Source organism: Equus asinus, chromosome 8, assembly GCF_041296235.1.
Source record: "Equus asinus isolate D_3611 breed Donkey chromosome 8, EquAss-T2T_v2, whole genome shotgun sequence".
Classification (NCBI taxonomy): Eukaryota; Metazoa; Chordata; class Mammalia; order Perissodactyla; family Equidae; genus Equus; species Equus asinus.
Window position 1 is genome coordinate 43194537 of NC_091797.1, and position 18736 is coordinate 43213272.

Here is an 18736-nt window from a genome sequence, read left to right on the forward strand (position 1 = left end):
TTCTGAGTCTTACAGCTGTTTCATGTGTGATCCTCCATTATTATACAGAAACCATATCAGTGTGGTGGTAAAGGTATCAGGGATGGGGTGGGGGACGTGTTCTATAAACCTACAATTATGCCTCAGTCTATTGGTGAGTCTGTGACCCTGGGCGGGGACCTTCACAAGTACTTCTCAGTACTCCTCCTCCCTTTTGGGTGAGACAGGAAGGCTAGACGAGGCTAGAGTTGGGTATTTCCCTTCTTCCATCTAGTTAGGCTCTAGTAAAATAGTTTTCCTTGAGGCATTTGTTAAGGAGACTGGAACAGCTCTGGGCCTATTCCAAAATGGTTACTTCCAGCAGGCAGAGGATTTTTCTCAGATCTTCAGAGTGAGAACCTGGTAGGGCTCCTGGAGGTAAACCTCCTAAAAATGTGGGGGCTCCATTAAGGTTGGACCCCCAGGAGATTTTAACTCTCAAGTTAACCACACTTAGTCTCCAACAGTTAATCAATTACCTTTTAATTGACCCTATCAGTATTTGGCTGCAGCCTTGGTTTCTGCTCTAGGTAAGTTGTGATTCTCTATATCTACCTGTCTGTCTCTCTAGTTTTTAAGACGGTATTTGCCCCGTGACCTCAATTCTCTGACAGTTTTAAAAAGAGTTGTTGATTTTCAGTTTGTTCAGCTTTTTGCTTGTGAAGATGGGAGTGAGGACGTCCAAGCTCTTTACAGATTGGACTGGAAACCAGAAGTTTGTATTATCTATTATGAAGTTTTGATGCTTTGTGAAAGCAGATTTTTCTCTAAGAATTCACTGATACCGTGAAAGAGATAAGTTCTGAGTGAAGATCCTTCCACATGTGGTATATTAGTGGGGCTTTTAATATTTGCTCTTTGATGTTAAGAGATTAAACAAGACCAAAAGATTTCCCACACTGATTAGATAAATAAGGTTTTTCTCCTGTATACGTTAATTGCTATTGAGAGATAAGTTATGCTTAAAGGACTCTTCCCATTTACAATATTTGTACAGTCTTTCCCAATATCAGTGATTTGATGTTTGATAAGGTGTGCAGAGCAACTGAAGGCCTTCTGTATTTATTACATTTGTTTAGTTTTTCTCCAGTATTAAATATATTATGTGAGAAATAACCTGTGCATTTTGGTTTTAAGAGCTCCCACACTCACTGATGTTGAATAAGATATGAACTCTGACTAAAGGTGTTCCTTCGTTTACTGAATTTATAGGGTTTTTCCCCAGTATGAGTTCTGATAAAGGAGTGATAAAAGAGGGAAGGAAGAAGAGAGGGAGGGAGAAAGGGACATGGGAAGGGAAAGATGGTGAGGGAGGGAGAAAGACATCTATTGAAAAAATTTCCCAGATTCATTGAATGTATGTGAATTCTATCTTGCACAATAAGTGAAGCACTGCAACGAAATCCCTTTTTATACTGAAGTGGAAGAGGGATAATCCCTCCCCTGCCGTTTCCATTAAGGTTCTTATAGCTGGTCAAATAATTAGAAAGGCAGGTGAGCAGAAGAAAATAAAATAAAGTTTAATAACACGTATACACGGAAGAAACGCAGGAAAACTGAGCAACTCACCACAATGGCCAAAGCTGCCCCCTTAAATATGTCTCAGCTAAAGACAAAGAAGGGTGTTGGGGGTAATGGTTTGGGACTTCAAAGGGGAGGACGACAATTCATATGGAGATGGAAAACAAATGTTTGTTAGACAACTGTTTACTGGGTCACCTATAGAGAATGTGGCCCAAGAGACAGAATTTTGATAAGATGGGCTCTGGTGCCTTTCCTATCACACCTATTTTACATTATGCTATAGTTATCTCGTATTAGTTCCTTCCTGGATCAGGCCTTCTATCTAAAATTCTTTTAGGCAATTTGGGGGAAGGCCAAATGTCCTTCCTGATTCTTCTGAGCCTTTATTGTCTTCATCTTGAAATAATCCACATACCAGAGTGGCGCATCTGGGGGTGGCCTGCCCTGAGCCCCATCAATAGACAGTGCGTTTTTAAGGCCTCCTTCCTGTAGGTGTTACCTGACACTGATCCAGGACAGCATGCTGAGTAAAGGATTTCCCATATTCATCATATGTATAAGACCCCTTTCCTTATGGCTTCTCTGATGACAAATAATGACTTTTATTTGAATTTTTTTTTATGTCAAATAAGATTGGAATGGTGATGAAAGTCTTTCCTATAGTCATTACAACAGCGTGGTTTCTCTCCAGTAAAAACAATCTGATGTTTTATTAGCTTTCAATTCCATCTGAAGCTTTTCTCACATATATTACACTTATGGGATCTTCTTCCTGTAAGAAGTCTGTTGTTCAGTGAACACTGCCTTAGCTTCTGCTAAATCTATTATATTCATACCCATGCTCTGCAGTGGGGTTTTCTGAGTAAGTGACTAATATTTTTCTCAAAGCCCCTTTCCTCAGAAAGGCATTTCTTGTGATGTGTTCCTACATAATATCTTCTAAGCTTTGCTACTCTCCTCTCACCTGCATGTGATTCTTCATACAAAGGTGTTGAGGAAGGTTCTCAACGTGTCTCTCTCTGATGTGCTCTCGTATTGCTTATTCAGTAATGCTTTGCTCTGAAACTGCCAACTTGGCCTAAGTTCTCATCTCTGAATCTGAAACAAACAAAAATACAAAGACCAGTTCTTCTCTATGTTCATTCTTTTTTTTAATGCTAATTTTTTTCTTTTTTTCTGAGGAAGATTTGCCCTGAGCTAACATTAGTTGCCAATCCTCCTCTCTTGTTGCTTGAGAAAGATTAGCCCTGAGCTAACATCTGTGCTAATCTCTCCCTACTTTTTGCATGTGGGATGCCTCCACAGCATGGCTGATGAGTGGTGTAGGTCTGCACTGGGGATCCAAACCTGTGAACCCAGGTTGCTGAAGCAGAGCATGTGGAACGTTAACCACTCGGCCACAGGGCCAGCCCCTCTATGTTCATTCTTTAAGTGCTTACTCTTCCAGACAGTGAGAATACAGCAGTAAATAAAATAAATAAAAATCCTTCCTCTCATGAAGCTTACATTCTAGCAGGAGGGATAGACAATAAAAATTTTAAAAAGTAAAGTACAGAGTATATATTTTGAGAAAAAATAAAGACAGACATGGATATAGAAAATAACAGTGGGGTATGTATTGCAATTTTAAGTAGGGAGACAAGAAATAGCCTCATTGAGAAGATGGCACAGGACAAGAGAAAGAGAGCCAGCGTATATCTGGGCAGAAGGGAATCCAAGCAGAGGGAACAACAAATATGAAAGTCCTGCGGCAAGAGTGGCCTCACATGTTTAAGAACAACTGGGAGGTCATTGTGGCTACAAGTAAAGGGAATGAGAACCAGAGCAATAGGAGGGTAGATTCAAGAGGTCATGAAGAGCCAGACTATGTGGGTTCTTGCAGACCACTCTAGGGCCTTTGGCTTTTACTATGAGTGAGATAAGAAGTGTTCTGAGTGGGAACTGACGTGATTTAAGTTCTAAGTGGGAGTGACATGATTTAACAAAATTTGAAAAGGATCCCTCTTGGTGCTGTGTTCACAAGAGACTGGATGTGCTAGGGATGGAGGTGAGGGACAAGGATGAAAACAAGGGGACCGTTACAAGGCACTAATCTAAGAAAGATATGAAGACAGCTTGGGTCTGGGTAGAAATGATGGGAAATAGTTTGATTCTGCAACAATTCTGAAGTAGAGCCAATAGGATTTGCTGATGGATTGGATACGGGATGTGTTTTTAATTTCAGTTTCCACATGTTCATTGTAAAAGAGTCATTTTAGACTATGAAGTTGTACGGAAATGGTTAACCATGGAAAGAAGGCTTATCAGAGAAGATGAAAAGCAAGGAAATATATTAGAAAATGATTCTCAAGGACTCAAATCTCCAGGTCCTCAGGAGGAAGCCAATATTCTGAAGGATCCAACAGGCTCAGTTAACACCGTTAAAGTCCAGGAAGTTGGGGTGGAATAAAAGGTGAGAAGAAATGTCCTGTCTCAACTCTTAGATTTAGCACGGATCCACATCCAGACCTGGAGCTACCTTAGTTTCTCCTCATTTTCCAAAACAGATGTGGCTCAGGTTGCATTAAATCTATAAAATGAAGGGTATTCAAGGAATTACTGTTAATTTTGTTAGGTATGATAATTGCATTGAGGTTATGTAAACAATTGTCCATGGTTTTTAGAAACGCACAATGAAATATGTAGGGATGAAATTACATGATGTCTTAGCTTTATTGAAAATATCTCAGCAAAAGAATAAGACAAAGGAAGAAAAAATGGACACATAAAGCAAATGCAGCAAAATTTTAATAACTGTTGAATTTGGGCAATAGGCATATAGGAATTCACGGTACTATTCTCTCTAATTTTGTGTATGTTTAAAATCTGTCAAATTTTTATAAGTGAATGTTACATTTTATCAATTTATTTCCTAGAGAACAAGTTTAAAATAGATTTGTCTGGTTTTATGATGTTTGAGAGAAAAACTCAAACTTCAAAAAAAAATCATAAAAGGTATGGACTTGGTGTCTTGATTCCCCTCCAGGCCTTTTTCTTAAAATTTTATCATCCTGTGATTGTCCTTCCTATCTCCTTCATTTCCTTTCACAGCCAAATTATAAAAGATATCATGTGTTGGGAGACAAAAGGTGAAAAGTGATATGAAAAGACAGAAATGGCTTTGATGGGATGTAAACGTTAAATTTGTCACCAGCTGCTGCCTCCATCCTCAAAACTACATAAAGGGCCATCAACTAGGAATGAGGGCAAAGGGCTACTCCTCAGCAACTTCAAAGTCTATACCGACAATATTTCTGACACCCAGGTTTCAAAATCGCCAACAGTCCTTTTTCTATCTTTAACTGTCAAAAATATTAAAACACAAGACCTTCTGATTCTTTTGCAAAAAACCTAATTCATACCAGGAAAGATAGAAAATCACTAGCAGAATTCCATCACAAACCTTAGCATAAAAATGGGATTAAAAAAATCAGTATACTGATTTAGTAAGCATAGCCAAAAAAGCACTTTTTCATTAAAACCAAGTATTAAAATAAATTGAATTTAGAGTCCAAATTGCTGTACCAAAAAGCATTAAAACAACGTTAAAAATAATAAGAAGCATAGTCAAGTTTTTTGTACCGCTAACAAATACATTTCATTACAGAAGTCAGCAAATCTGAAGCAATACCCTTTTGTAAAAGAAAACTGGACAACTCACCTACCATTCGCACACTCTGTATGTAACGAAACATTTCTTCCTTCTCAGGATAAGGCTGCGAACTCGTCGGATCTTGCTTTACCGCCAGCGCTCCTTGCGTTCACGCAATAAGCCACGTTCACATCCTTTCTCAGGAGGAAAATCGAGAACCAGAATCCACACGTGCTCACTTCTAGTTCTATACTGTCTTAAAGAAAAAGTTGGTAAACTATTGTTTTAATAAGAAAATGAAAACACAAAACCGGGTCCAGTGGAGGGGCAAGGCATCCCGGCCGGCCCGGCCTCGGGGCTTCCCTCGCCGGCTGCGGCCCCGGCCACGCCCGCGCTCTCGGCTGTGCTGCGGGCGGCGGACGAGCGGCGGGCCCCGCGCGCAACACTCCGGCCGACCACGCTTGCCAGGAGATGCTGGGCCGGGGCCGCACGCGACGCCCTCCTGGCTCTTTGGAGGCTCTTGCTTCAGAGCGCACCGCCAAGAAGCGGGAAAATGGAGTTGGGGCGGTCGCTGGCCCCCATCGAGGGCCTTCTAGGAGCGGCCTTCGCACCATATTGGGGAGAACGGCTGCACACGCCTGTCGCCGCCAGCCTACGGGGGCCGTGAAGGGCCAGATGCACGTCCAAAGCGCGGAGCCCAGAGGCTCTTAGCCACGTGGTGGTGTTCCAGCTCGCTCGCCTCGTTCTCTACTTGGATGCCCCGAATGGCTTAGGGGCCTTGGCGAGCAAGAGGGAAGGCAGCTGGCCTCCGCGGGAATCCTTCTCCCTCTCGACCTGCAGGTCTCGCAGAAAAGTAAGGGCCCACCCTGAGCGCCTGGTTTTGGGCTCCACCTAAGGCAGATTATTTTGAGGATGTTCTTCAATGTGAGCCACCACAGTGACTTCTGGCTGCATCGGAAGGCCCTCCGTTTCTCCTTAAAATAAACTTAGCTGACCTCTCCCAATCACTCTTATCTTCTGACCCAACTTCTCCACTGGAAATCCCAAGTTTCTGGTTCCACACTGACTTCTTTTTAAGAGGCAAGTTAATCTTACCAGACATTCAACTTTTTTATGTTTTGTGTTCATGACTAGCTGCTAACTGTATATCAGAAATCCCTCCCTCCGTGCCCTAGTAGTTTACACGAAATTTAATGAAATTAATAAAATTTAACAACAGCAATTAAGGAACGTAGCCTCTGGTCCCTCTTCTTTCTTGCCCATATCTAGTCACCAGTTTCACTGGATCTTTCCTTTACAGTTTCTTCTCTATTTCCCAATACCACTGTTCTGTGTCTCCAGCTTCTCAGCTACTTTCTGCCTACTGTCTCTCTCATTTCCAAACCGTCCTGTCTCCTCTACCAGATTAATCTTACCCCTGAAACCAAGCTTAATTACCATGATCAAAAAACTGTAATTCCCTCATTGCCTAAAAGATTAAACGCAAACACAATCTAGTACTCGAGGCTGCCGTCATCTAGTTATCCAATTCCAAATCAACTTTCCATTTTTTTCTTCACTGAACTCCCTGCCATAGACAGAGAGTTATTCATTTACTGGAACAAACCGTGGGCATTTTCCCACCTCTGTGCATTGACTTACACAGTTCTTTCTTTTCCAGATCTTTCCAGGGTCCAGCTTAAGAGGTCCAGTACTGGTAAGCAGAACTGGGGTCAAATCCTCGTCGTTGGGTAAGTTATTTAACATCCGTAAACTTCCATTTCTTCACTCCATAATGTGGTGAATTAAATGACTCAAATGTGTGAAAAAGAGATTTTCTTCTGGCACCCATTAATTACTTGATTATCTAACATAGTCTCCCCCCTGTTCCTGCTAACCCCACTCCACACCAAGAACAGTCTCCACCCCTGCCTTTCTTAGCCTTCTACTATTAACTACATATTTATTCACTGGAGAACCTACTATATGGTAGGTGTTGTGGAGGATATATTATTTTATTTATTTATTTTTTTGCTATCAAATGCATTGTATAATTACATAAAGGCTAATGGAGAAATTCATCTTAAATCTATCAGAAAAGCTTTGCTTTTCTTGAAGAATAGAGTCCCCCCCCCCCCCTTCCAAATACCATGTAAGTAAATGATCATCTCATTTTGGTTGCTAGAATGCTCAGTTTGCATCTCTAACTGACTGCCTGTATGGCATACCATAACTTGTCCTGACCTGGATCTTTTAGGCACTTTCTCTTTTCTCTACTGCTGATTTGTATATGCTTTTGGTTTTCTATTTTATCATATCTTGTAAGCTGTCTTGAGTCATTTTTGACATATGATAGAGTTATAATAAAACAGATGGCTATTGCCTATTATGACAGTTAGAAAAAATACCTTCTAACTTATTTGCTTGTGATCCTAGTTTTTCATTTCTGGTAATGGAGTTAGATGCTGCAGGAGAGGAAATGAAAGGCTACAGGAAGATGTGACACAGTAGAATCATAACAATTAGCATTTATTGAGTACTTACTATATGTCAGGCACTGTTTTCATGAATAAACTCACTTACTCCTTACAAAGTGGAAAGCTAAGAGGCCAGCATCCCAGGAGCTCTAAAGGAGAGTCATTCCCAAGAGTTAATGGACATGATTCAAGGGAGGACATAAAGAGCCAAAATATTTATGAAGTTATCTCACCATTCAAAAGACTAAAGAGATTGCACTATTAAATTAAACCTTCCTGATTTAGATTAAATCTAGCGTCCAGGCCTGCATTGCACTATGTATTAGATGGGGCGTCTAAGAGATTTAAGACAATTTCTAACTTCAAAAAAGCTTATGAAAAAAATCACCTGAAAGAACCAGAGAACAGAATAAGAAAGGGTGTAATGCATGAGAACAATGCAAACCGTCCCTGCAAAGGACTTCTAAGAAAGTGGGGCACTTCAAGTCTCAAAGAGGCAGGACTTGAGCAGGGCCTTAAAAGTATGGATAGGATTTCTGGAGGTACAAGGAAGAAAGCAGGACATGTAAAACGGTGCCATGGAATAGTTTGAAAAGAAGCTAGGTGTGAGAAGAGGGTGTAGCAGAGGCAAAGGATAGGCCTGCCCACATACATTGGGGAGTAATGGAAAATAAGTCAAGAGATCCAACTGTGGAAGGTCTTGGAGTTTAAGTTTGAACTTTTTCCTGGGGACAGTGGGAAACTGTGGACTCTTTTTGAGCAAAGTGGTAGTTTAGTCAGGAAGCTAGATAGACAGGGAGACAAGGGCAACAACGATGTGTTTACTCTAGTGATCTAGGCTCAAACTACTGAGGACTTGGCAACAGCAGTAGGAATAGAGAGAAAGAAATCAACTGTTAAGCCATTTCAAATAAAGTCTAGCAGACTGATTACCTGGGATAAAGAGGAGTCAGTAAGCAATTAATTACAGAGCATTAAGTGACTACACAGGACTTTGTGATGTTTAATAGGAAACTAAAACAAGATTTCTGTGTTCAAGAAGCTTACAATCTAATGAATAACCTCAAGTTTTATAACCTGACAAACTGAGATTATTTTGGTCCAACTCTTGCCCAAAGTCACCGAGCTGATCATTTTTAATCAGAGGAGTGCTGGGAGGTAGGAAAAGTGTGGATCAGCACAGAATCATGGATCCCAGAAACTCAAATTTTAAGGCATAAGAGTAGCCAAAAGTGCCAATTCTGCAAATGTCAAGTAGGAAAAGGACTGAGACATAGGCACTGAGTTTGTCCTCGAGACATCAGCTTTACAAGATTGGTGACAGTCAGAGCCAGAGAGTTTAATGAAGTTTCATGAAGTCTGTAAACAAAAGAAAAGTTTAAAAAATAGGGCATTTTTTTTTTTCAAGATAATGGAGGAACTAAATGTCTTTAAGGTTTAGGACATTCTTGCTAAGGATGAGATAAAATAACACTAGGATTAGTTAGGCACATTAGTGGAACTATGGGTTATACTCTGAGGAAAATATGCTACAGAAAAAAATGGTGAGAGTGGAAGGAAGAGAAAAATCTGTCCTTTTAAGTCCAGAGACTGAATTTGCCTCAACATTATTATTCCCAAATTGGTGAGAAGTTTTTTGTCCTGTTCTGAAGCTAGCTCCTTCTCTTCTGCTACCAGAGCCAGCAAGCATTGACAATACACACACACACAGGATTTTCTCTTTAAGTGAAGGGGCTGATATAGTAGGGAAACAGAGGGTTCACTTGTTGTTCCAGAACCCAAGCCCCATAGATAAGGTGAGGAAATGCCAGGTGTCAGGTAGCTGTATACTCTTAAGGTTGGAGCCCTCCAGAATATCAGATTGAATATATTAGGTTTTTAAAGTCAATCCCTTATTGTATCGATCACTCATTTGAGCATTTAGTTTACAAAAAGAAAAGAAGGCTAGGTTAAAACTGGCTTATAGCTAGTCAGGGAAGGAAAATTCAAACAAGTATACATTTTTCTTTTCAGCTGCAGGAGGTTATGCCATGTGCTTTTGTACTAACATTAATGAAAGCTCACATATTACTCTTTACTGTGAAGTTGCTGATGTCTGATGAGAGTTGAACTCTGACTGAAGGCTTTCCCACAGTCATTACATTTGTAAGGCTTCTCTCCGGTATGAGTTCTCTGGTGGATAATAAGGGATGAGCTCCGACTAAAGCCCTTTCCACACTCTCTACACTCATGGGGCTTTTCTCCAGTGTGGATTCTCTGATGTTCAATAAGGGATGAGCTTCGACTGAACACTTTCCCACAGTCACTGCACTCATAAGGGTTCTCTCCAGTGTGAGTTCTCTGATGTTCAATAAGAGATGAGATCCAACTGAAAGCTTTTCCACATTCACTGCATTCATAGGGGTTCTCTCCAGTGTGTATTCGTTGATGCTGAATTATAGTTGAACGGTCACTGAAGGCTTTCCCACAGTCATTACATTTGTAAGGTTTTTCTTGAGTATGAGTTCGCTGATGTTGACTAAGGTTAGTACTTCGGCTAAAGGCTTTTCCACATTCACGACACTCATATGGTTTTTCTCCAGTATGGATCCTCTGATGTAGACTAAGGTGAGTACTCCGGCTAAAAGCTTTTCCACATTCACTGCATTCATAAGGTTTCTCTCCAGTGTGAGTTCTTTGATGTTCAATAAGGTGTGTACTTCGGCTAAAAGTTTTCCCACATTCATTGCATTCAAAAGGCTTTTCTCCATCATGAATTCTACTGTGGACAATAAGGTTTGATTGGTAACTAAAAGCTTTCCCACATTCATTGCATTTACAAAGTTTCTTTTGTGAGAAGAGTTTTTGGTGTTTAATTAAGTTTGAATTAACTTTGGAGTTTTTCCTAGATATGAGGGATCTAGTTCCCTTTGGAATTTTCTGCTGTGTATGAAGTTTGGAGCTTAGACTAAATTCACTGGATTCAGGGCCTCTCTCCCTAGTGAAAATTTCCTTGAGGGTCATTGACACTTTTCTGATTGTTCTTTTCTCAAAAGAAGATTTCTTCTGTACATGACATTTTGTCTGCCTTGATAACTGGTCCTCACTTTTGCAGCCTTCTTCATTTGTAGGACCTTGGGCAGTATTCCCTCTGAGACTTTCCATTGCTGACCCTGAAAACTCTAGTTCTTCAGAAATAGCCTGATTGGTGTTGATGCTTTGGTTTGGTTCAACTCTCCCTATCTGAAAGACATTTAAAGTGCAAATGTCACCTGTGTCTAGTGTAGAGAGCAAAGAAAATAAACTGGCAGAACAGAAGACAACTAATTTGCAATTCATGCACACTTGCAACTTTATATGGGAAGAAAATAAAAAGGCACAGTGGAAGAAAAGTGAACAAGGCCAGAAGAGATAACAGGCAGCGTTTTCACAGAGGGCATGGTGAGCACAGAGACGTCAAGAAATAGGGGAAGGGTGATTGGGGCTAAGCCAAAGAAAATGGAAATAAGCACATACCAGCTGATGAGCAAAGAGTAGGGGATTAGAAAGTAAAATGAGCTATTAGTTACTGTAGCCCATTAATCATAGTAAATGACAGAAAGGAAAGAGATGAGAAGAATAGACCCTCAAGTGTAGAAAAGATACCCCTAAAAAAGCAAAAAGTAAAGATGACTTATCAAGCTTAGGTATAACCATTTTCTTGGCATTGAGAGAGAACAAAATTTCAGAAATGCTAACTACCACACTGCTACCCTCATTTGTCCCCCAACCCTTCTTCCAACTAGTTTAGGTATTCCTCTAAACAAGTCTACAGTCATAGACTATCAGAGCTTTAACAGAGCTCATCTTAACAGAGCTTAACTTAGAGTTCATCTAGGCCAATTCACTTATTTGACAAATAGAAAACAGACTGGGTAACTTAAGTCATCCAGCAAATTTTAAGAGCTTAGACTAGAAATCATGTCTCCTAAATATCAAGTTGGTGGTCTTTTCATGATACCACTCACCGAGACAGGTGTTTTTGGTGACTCCCTTTTCAGCTCCCTGAAGATCCAGTATCTATGGTTGTTCTCCCTCCAACTGTGTGATCATGTTCAGTTTGCATCCTGGGATTGCTGCTGATTGGACATGATTTAATACAAGGCTATGGGTGCTGGAGACAGAGGGCTATTCATAGCTCAATCTTAATGCTTTGAATCTATAAAAAAAGATAGTGTGAACTTTCACAGAGGCTGTGGCTGGAGGGGCTGGAGAAAATGGGTATCTGAAAGGGACTAAAATTGGGTTCTGAAAGAAAGGTTATACACATCCAGATCAGAATCACTTATGGAACTTGTTAATTCAGACACCTGGGCTTTGCCTCAGACCTAGTAAGTATGATGGGAACCAGATATTTGTATTCAATAATTTCATATGACTTGACAAGTTGAATTGCCCAAAAAGAACCATAGAAACACAGTCTAGGTTGCCTGAAAAATGTTTTAGCTGGAACCAGCCTCCCTGCCCAACATTCTTCTCACAGCAGGAGGGTCTAAAACAGAAACTCAGCTTCCCATAAGACAGGTGTCTTTTTCCTTTTGCCAGTGGAGCCAGCACTTCCCAAGGATTTCAAGGTTCTCAGGTTTTAGGCAGCTAGCTTTCTCAGGTGACTCCCGTTAAAAAGCTGGCACCCCATATTCAGACTGTCTGGCACCAAGTAAGTAGTCTGTTTATCTCCCCACTGACAAGGCTGTTCTTATACTTGCCTTAGAAGGAAGAGCAGCAAGGCCCTCTCCTGGAAAACTGACTTACGCTGAGGGTTCAGCAGAGTATCATGGCTTCAGCAACCTTTCTGTTGGGAAAATGGGAGGGTATGGGAATCTGTGTTTTATCTTCTTGCCCATCTCTGGACTCTTAAGTTTCCCCATTAAAGCTTTTTCTTTAACCCATTCTCCTGTGAATTCATCCAGAGCTTTGTGCATGACAGTAGGCAACAAACTGTATAACGGTTCCCCTAATGTTTCTGCTCACAGCACGATTTGAGATCCACTGGATTAGGAGTTGATCCAGTTACAAGTCTTTCCCTTCTCATAGACTGGGAACCTTTCAGATATGGAGGTGAACCTTGGAGGATATCCACCAAGAAGCCATGCTTGGAGAATCTCAGATGCAATACAATGCTGCTGCCCATTTCCAGCTTTGTCAAAAACATGCCTTTCAACTGGAAACAGGGAACACAAAAGGCCTACCTGGGTTGAATGAGACTCAGAAGTTCTAATTTATTAAGATCTTTGCAATAAAATCTAATTGCATACTTTATATTGCCAATATTCCCTAATAAGAATTTTCCTTACTGCTAGGTTGGCTGGCCTATATTCTTGCAGTCCTGATCCTTATGCTACTCCATGATTCTTTTGTTGGCAGTTCACTGTTATTTCTCTCTTTTATTACAGTAATCCTTATCAGCGGTACCACCTCCTAGGGAGAGTTTTGGGAATTTGTGAGGGTTTTTTTGGTTGTCATGTTGATTGGATGGTGCTATTGGAATTTAATGGGGGCCAGGGATAATGGGCATTCCTGCAAAACAGAGAATGTCCCTTATCCTGCCTGACTTTCAAAAATGCTGTTAACAGTGACCTGAGGCTAGAACCTAACACCACTTTACATGTAGATACAAAGTATTTTGCACAGCTTTGATATATATTGGAAAATCAAGGAAATATAATTCTTTTGCTTTGAATGTTATTAGGAATTATTCACCATTTCAGGAAAATCCAACCACTTATGGTATTAGATTCACAAATATGACATTCAGATATTAGTCTGCATTTGTAGATGTTCACAGTGATTTTATGAATAAGTGCAGGCATCTGTTTCATCCAGTCTTTACATGATGAAATACATATTATTCTATTATAAATTACTTTTCTTGTCTTTCCCCTTTATATTACAGTTAAGATAATATATTGGTATTTTGGAAATTCCATGTGGGTAATTAATACTATCTATAAATTTTATTTCAGGATAGTATAAAGGGGGATGGTAGGTCTGAAAGGTGGAGAAATACTTCTCTAGTGAAATAGAACTAAAGTATTGACAGTTACACAATAGATGAAGTGTACATCTCTCCGTAGGTAGATTACAAAGCCTCTAAAGCAAAAGTTTTTGTCCCCAACAGAAGTCCTCGAAGATCTAAGAGCACCCACACTGCCATAAAGGTGATGTGGTAACTAATGGGAATTTTATATATAGTAGAATATTATTACATGTTATATTCCATTCTGGAGAAGAGACAGTGTTGAGAAAATGTTTAGGTTTCTGGAAGTAAGGGGAAACCATGAAGATCTGAAATTTGAAAATCTTTGTAAATTATCTCACTAGAACCATTAAAACATAGGCTACCTAAAAGTAGACAGAATATCCTAAATAGAGAGAACTAGGACAGAGTTCAAAGGAGTTGGCCAATTTGAAGTTTAGGATTCGCTGTCATGCTCATTAATATCTTGATGACTGGCAAACTATGCCACTTTGATATAAGATTATCTATAATTCAACTAATGTGTATATACCATGTAGTACAAGTATCCCAAATGTTGTTTTTGCATTCAGATAAGCTCTTTACATGTATAAATGTATTATGCATTATGTGTTTGTGTATGTGACACAACTGATAGATACATAGAAACCATTGGGGAAAGTTTCTACATTAAAAAAAAAAAAAAAAGGAACCTGTAAAAGGAACCTAACTTGGAGATTCTTTAGGTCTTTTGGGTCTGCCTAGTCTAAGCATTTTATGAATATTGATTCATTTATCTGGTTTATAGTCTCCTCATCTGTAAAATGAAGATGTTGAACTTGATTGTTTGGTCCAAAACTATCTGATCCCTGAAGTTTAATTTTAGGTCCCAAACTCTGAGGCATATACCTATCTACCTAGACTAAGGGAATAAGACTAAAATAAACCTACTCTTTTTCAAATCACAAGAAACATGTGAGAGGTTAAGGTCCATGTTTCAGAGGAAATCATTCAAGAAACAGGCCAATAAGGCTGGGTTCTTCCATAACCCAATGATGAAATAGAGTAAATGAGTGTGAGGAAGACATTAAGGGCGGCAGGCAAACAGGGAACAGTCCCACCCTGGGAAAAATGTGGCAGACTCACCCAAGAAGGAAAGGTCTATGAAAAGAGAAATAAATGTGTCTCTGCTTGGCAAGATGATACAAACTTTCAGAAAAGAAGGAAGAATCCTTAACCTACATGAGACTTCATCTTATAGTGAGGTAGACAGTTGTCTTTTCCTCTTCTGCCTCCTCTTGCCTTTCTTTTTGGTCAAAAGCAAAGTTGAGAAAAGGTCTTATCCTAAGGCATCCAGAATCACTGGTCTAGTAATGTCTACATCTGGCCAGTTGAATGCAACCCTATAGGTTAAGGGGTAAAACATATGCCTAGAAGTAATCTCACCTCCTCCAAGATACAAAGAAAAGGACAATAGACATTTATGTCTGGGCTTAAGTCTCTAGTTCTTTAATGATAACAGGTAAAAGGGATGGATCTGGGCTAAGTCCAGATCTCTAGGTGATCTGAGGCATATAATCCAGCCTCTCTGACAACTTCTCCACATGGGTATGAGTTCAAATGGAATATGGCAGTAGTCCCTTACTTCCTTCTGAGGGTCAAAACAGAAGGCAGCTGATGCGGCTCCACCACCATAGGGCTGCACATTCCTGGGCAAGTCACTCACCTTTCTTAAAATGTGGTCTCCCCATCTGTAAAATGGCATTACTAGTACTTGTCTTTTCTCACAAAGCTTTTGTGAATGCTACAAGCTAAAAGATGGCAAAGCATTTACAATAAAGAATATCATATACAACATAAGGAGATTATATTATTGCTGTGCTTACCTCGAATGAATTAATTTTAAAATTGTGATGGTGTACATTTAAGGAACGATGCTCCCGGAGGATCTGTGAGGCTCCCTGCAGCAGCTGCTGCTCTAGCTGCGGTCATTTTCCTGGCTTTGCAGGATGCACAAGAAATGGGAAAGGGAGGGCTGGTGGATGTGACAAAAGTCTTATACTTGGAGGAGCCCCCAGATATATTCCAGAGAGGCTAGGAGGTCACTACCTCCTCGAGGTTAGGGTCATATCCTTACCCAGGTTCCATCCAAGGCATTCCTCCACCATGGTGTGGAAAGTTGCCTCTCCAGTTGCCTGTTCCTCCTTTCTTCCTCATACTTCAGTTATTTGGATCATCTTACTGCTCTGTGGATACTGTATCCCTACCAAATCCTTATTCTCTCAAGTACACTGGTCACAAAGTGCTGCAGCACCAGCAAACCCAGTCTGCTCTTTCTGTGACTAACTTTCCAGCCCTCACAGCACTGGCCACCTCCTGTTCCCCTAACCATCTGAAATGCTTTTGCCCGTACCGCTTCCTCTTATAATCAGTTTCTGATCCAGCAAGAATTCTCCCATGTATTCCCTTCAATTTAAGAAATTATCTCATTCAGAAGGAAGAGAGTTCTGAAGGTTCTGGAACAGCTCTTCTCCAGGTGCTTTGCTTTCTGGTATTGGGCTGACTGCTTCCTGGGGCCTTTGCCAATGCCCAAAGGAATCAGCAGGAGGACCGAGGAGGCAGCCTCAGTTCAACCCTAGAGCAATAATCAAGTTCCCAGACCTACTAAAAGATGGTCTTCCAGCATCAGTGTTCATGGAAATTGGCTCAAAATAACAAATTCACAGAATTTGATATACAGAACTTGTCAATACCTCCACCAACAAATAATTAACACCAGCTATATTCAAGTGCCAACCCTCATCATCAGAACCATAAAACAAAGGCTACTACTCACAAGCTCTGTCACTTCCAGGAAGGTTCTTCATCTCTGAGTGCCTCAACTTCCTTATCTGTAACATGGGGATAACAATACTACATCTCGTGGGTTAATGCAAGGATAAAATGAGTTAATTTTGGGGACAGTTAATTTTGGGAGAGTTAACTCCTGGAACAGTACCTGGCACACAGTAAGCACCTGGGAAACACCCCAGGTACAGAAGCCCTCCCTTGCCTAGCTAGAGGGGGAGCGGAACGGAACTCTGATCTTTTCCATCCCCCCGGGGCGGATGCGAAGCGGAGACCACGGCCCACAGTCAGGGCGGCGGAGGGGCCGGGCTGAACCCAGCCGGGAGGGCAGCGCTGGGCGCCAGGCAGAGACCGGCGCCGCGTCCCAGCCCCGGAGGCGCCTCGGGCCGGATCTGCGGCCAGACCACCCGCGGCTCCCTCGCCTATCTCCCCCAAAGGAGCCGAGTGTTTCCGCACGACCGCTTCTCAGAGCCTCCAAGGCCACCCGTCCAGGCCCCGGCCCCGGGGCCCTGAGCGCCCCACTCACCGGCCGCCTCCGGCCGAGCGCCGGGACACACCCTGGGCCGGACCGCACTTGGACGGAACTTGAGTGCGCCGGACTTAGGGAAGCCGGAAGGATTAGTGGGAAACCCTTGCGTCAACCCGCTGCTCCAGCGCTCACCAAGTTTCCCGGGATCACAGACACTCCTCCACTCTGACCCCTGATCATGTCCTGCTCGGTACACGGGGCCAGTCATTGCTCGATCAACGGCCGGGACCTGATTCTCCTGGTCCAGACGACCCGTCAGAGAACAGAGACGATACAAAAGAATGGGCAAAGTACTAGCGGGAGCCGCTCTGCGCCTGCGCTGGAGATCACGGGACCGCCACGCTCTGCTCAGACTCGCTTTCCTGGAGGTCTTTGCAGAGACCCTCCCCGAGTGTGTGTGTGAGGTTGAAAAGTTAGTGCTAGAGGCCTGAGAAAGCGGGTCTTCCAGAGCTCCTGAAGATCTTAATACATGCTACAGTGTATAACGTAGACCAGTGTTTTATAAATAGATTTAAATAGCCTACCTGGAGAGCCGGTTAAAATACAGAGTCCCAGTTTTCGCACTCAGATTGACTCATTGACGAGAATCCCAGAAACACCGCGTTTTCAACGGGCATCCCAGATAATTCTGATGCGTGTGGTCCGTAGACCATCTCTGGTGACACAGGCTTCTTTGCACAGCCTAGGTACTTAAATGCAATTAAATACAGGAAACCTCTCAAATTCCACCAGGAGACATAAATAAAATCAGGACCCTACCTTAAGCTTGTAGATTAAAACACACACACATTTCTACAGACAATTTTAATACAAGATAGTGTACTTGCACCAAAAGCGGTAGTTTGTTCTGGGAGTTCAGAGGGGAGAGAATCTGTGGGATGAGGGACATTGGAGTGGTTTGGTTTAGGAAAGATTTAATGGAAAGTATAGCAGGAGGCAACCTTAAAAAGAATTGATGGCTATCACAGTGGATAGCACGTGTAAGACTGTGGATTTGTCATAGGACAGCTGTGTGCAAGTACAATGGAATAATGCAGGTTTACTGAAGCATGAAGTAAGTATGGTGGTGCTGGATCCAAATCATAAAGCTAGTAGGGACCTGGAGACCATCTAATTTTATTATGTCCATTGCATTTTTTATTGTTTTCAAATCATAGTAAAATATACAGAACACAAATGTTACCATTTTAATCATTTTAGAGTGCACAATAAAGTTTTTAGTATCTTCAGAATTTGTGCAAACACCATCTAATTTCAGGACATTTCATCACCTCAAAAGACACCATAAGCACATTGAACAGTCACTCCTCATTACCCTTTCCATCCAGCCTCTAGGAACCTCCATTTTACTTTATGTCTATATGAATTTGCATATTCTAGACACCACATATAAATGGAATGATACAATATTTGTCCTTTAGTGTCTGGTTTATTTCAGTTAGCATAATGTTTTCAAGGTTCATCCATGTTATAGCATGATCCATTTATCTCCTGTTGGACACTTGGTTGTTTTCACCTTTTGGCTGTTGTGAATACTGCTGCTATAAACATTGGTTATAAGTGACTGAGTCCTTGTTTTCAATTCTTTGGGGTATGTACCTAAGAGTGGAATTTCTGGATCACATGGTAATTCTATGTTCAACTATTTGAGGCATTGCCAAACTGTTTTCCACAGTGGCTGCACCATTTTACATTCCAATCAGGAATGCATGAGGGTTCCAGTTTCTCAACATCTTTGCTAACACCTATGTTCTGTT

General features: G+C 41.3%; 1 protein-coding gene across 18 annotated transcripts; it reads right to left on the bottom strand.

Moving 5' to 3' along the window:
- Positions 1-7655: 7655 nt before the first annotated feature.
- ZNF391 (zinc finger protein 391) lies at positions 7656-17289 on the bottom strand. Of its 18 annotated transcripts, none has more exons than XM_070515463.1 (6): positions 17112-17274; positions 16440-16494; positions 15490-15599; positions 12354-12439; positions 11616-11806; positions 7656-10851 (listed from the first exon to the last, which is right to left on the bottom strand). In XM_070515463.1, the coding sequence occupies exon 6, from the start codon at positions 10771-10773 to the stop codon at positions 9697-9699; it is 1077 nt and encodes a 358-aa protein (XP_070371564.1). In that variant the 5' UTR covers positions 10774-10851; positions 11616-11806; positions 12354-12439; positions 15490-15599; positions 16440-16494; positions 17112-17274; the 3' UTR covers positions 7656-9696. The 18 variants fall into 18 exon arrangements, with proteins under 18 accessions (XP_070371564.1, XP_070371559.1, XP_070371563.1 ...); XM_070515458.1 differs by having other exon boundaries at positions 16977-17274; XM_070515462.1 differs by having other exon boundaries at positions 15490-15603; positions 16977-17274.
- Positions 17290-18736: the final 1447 nt, after the last annotated feature.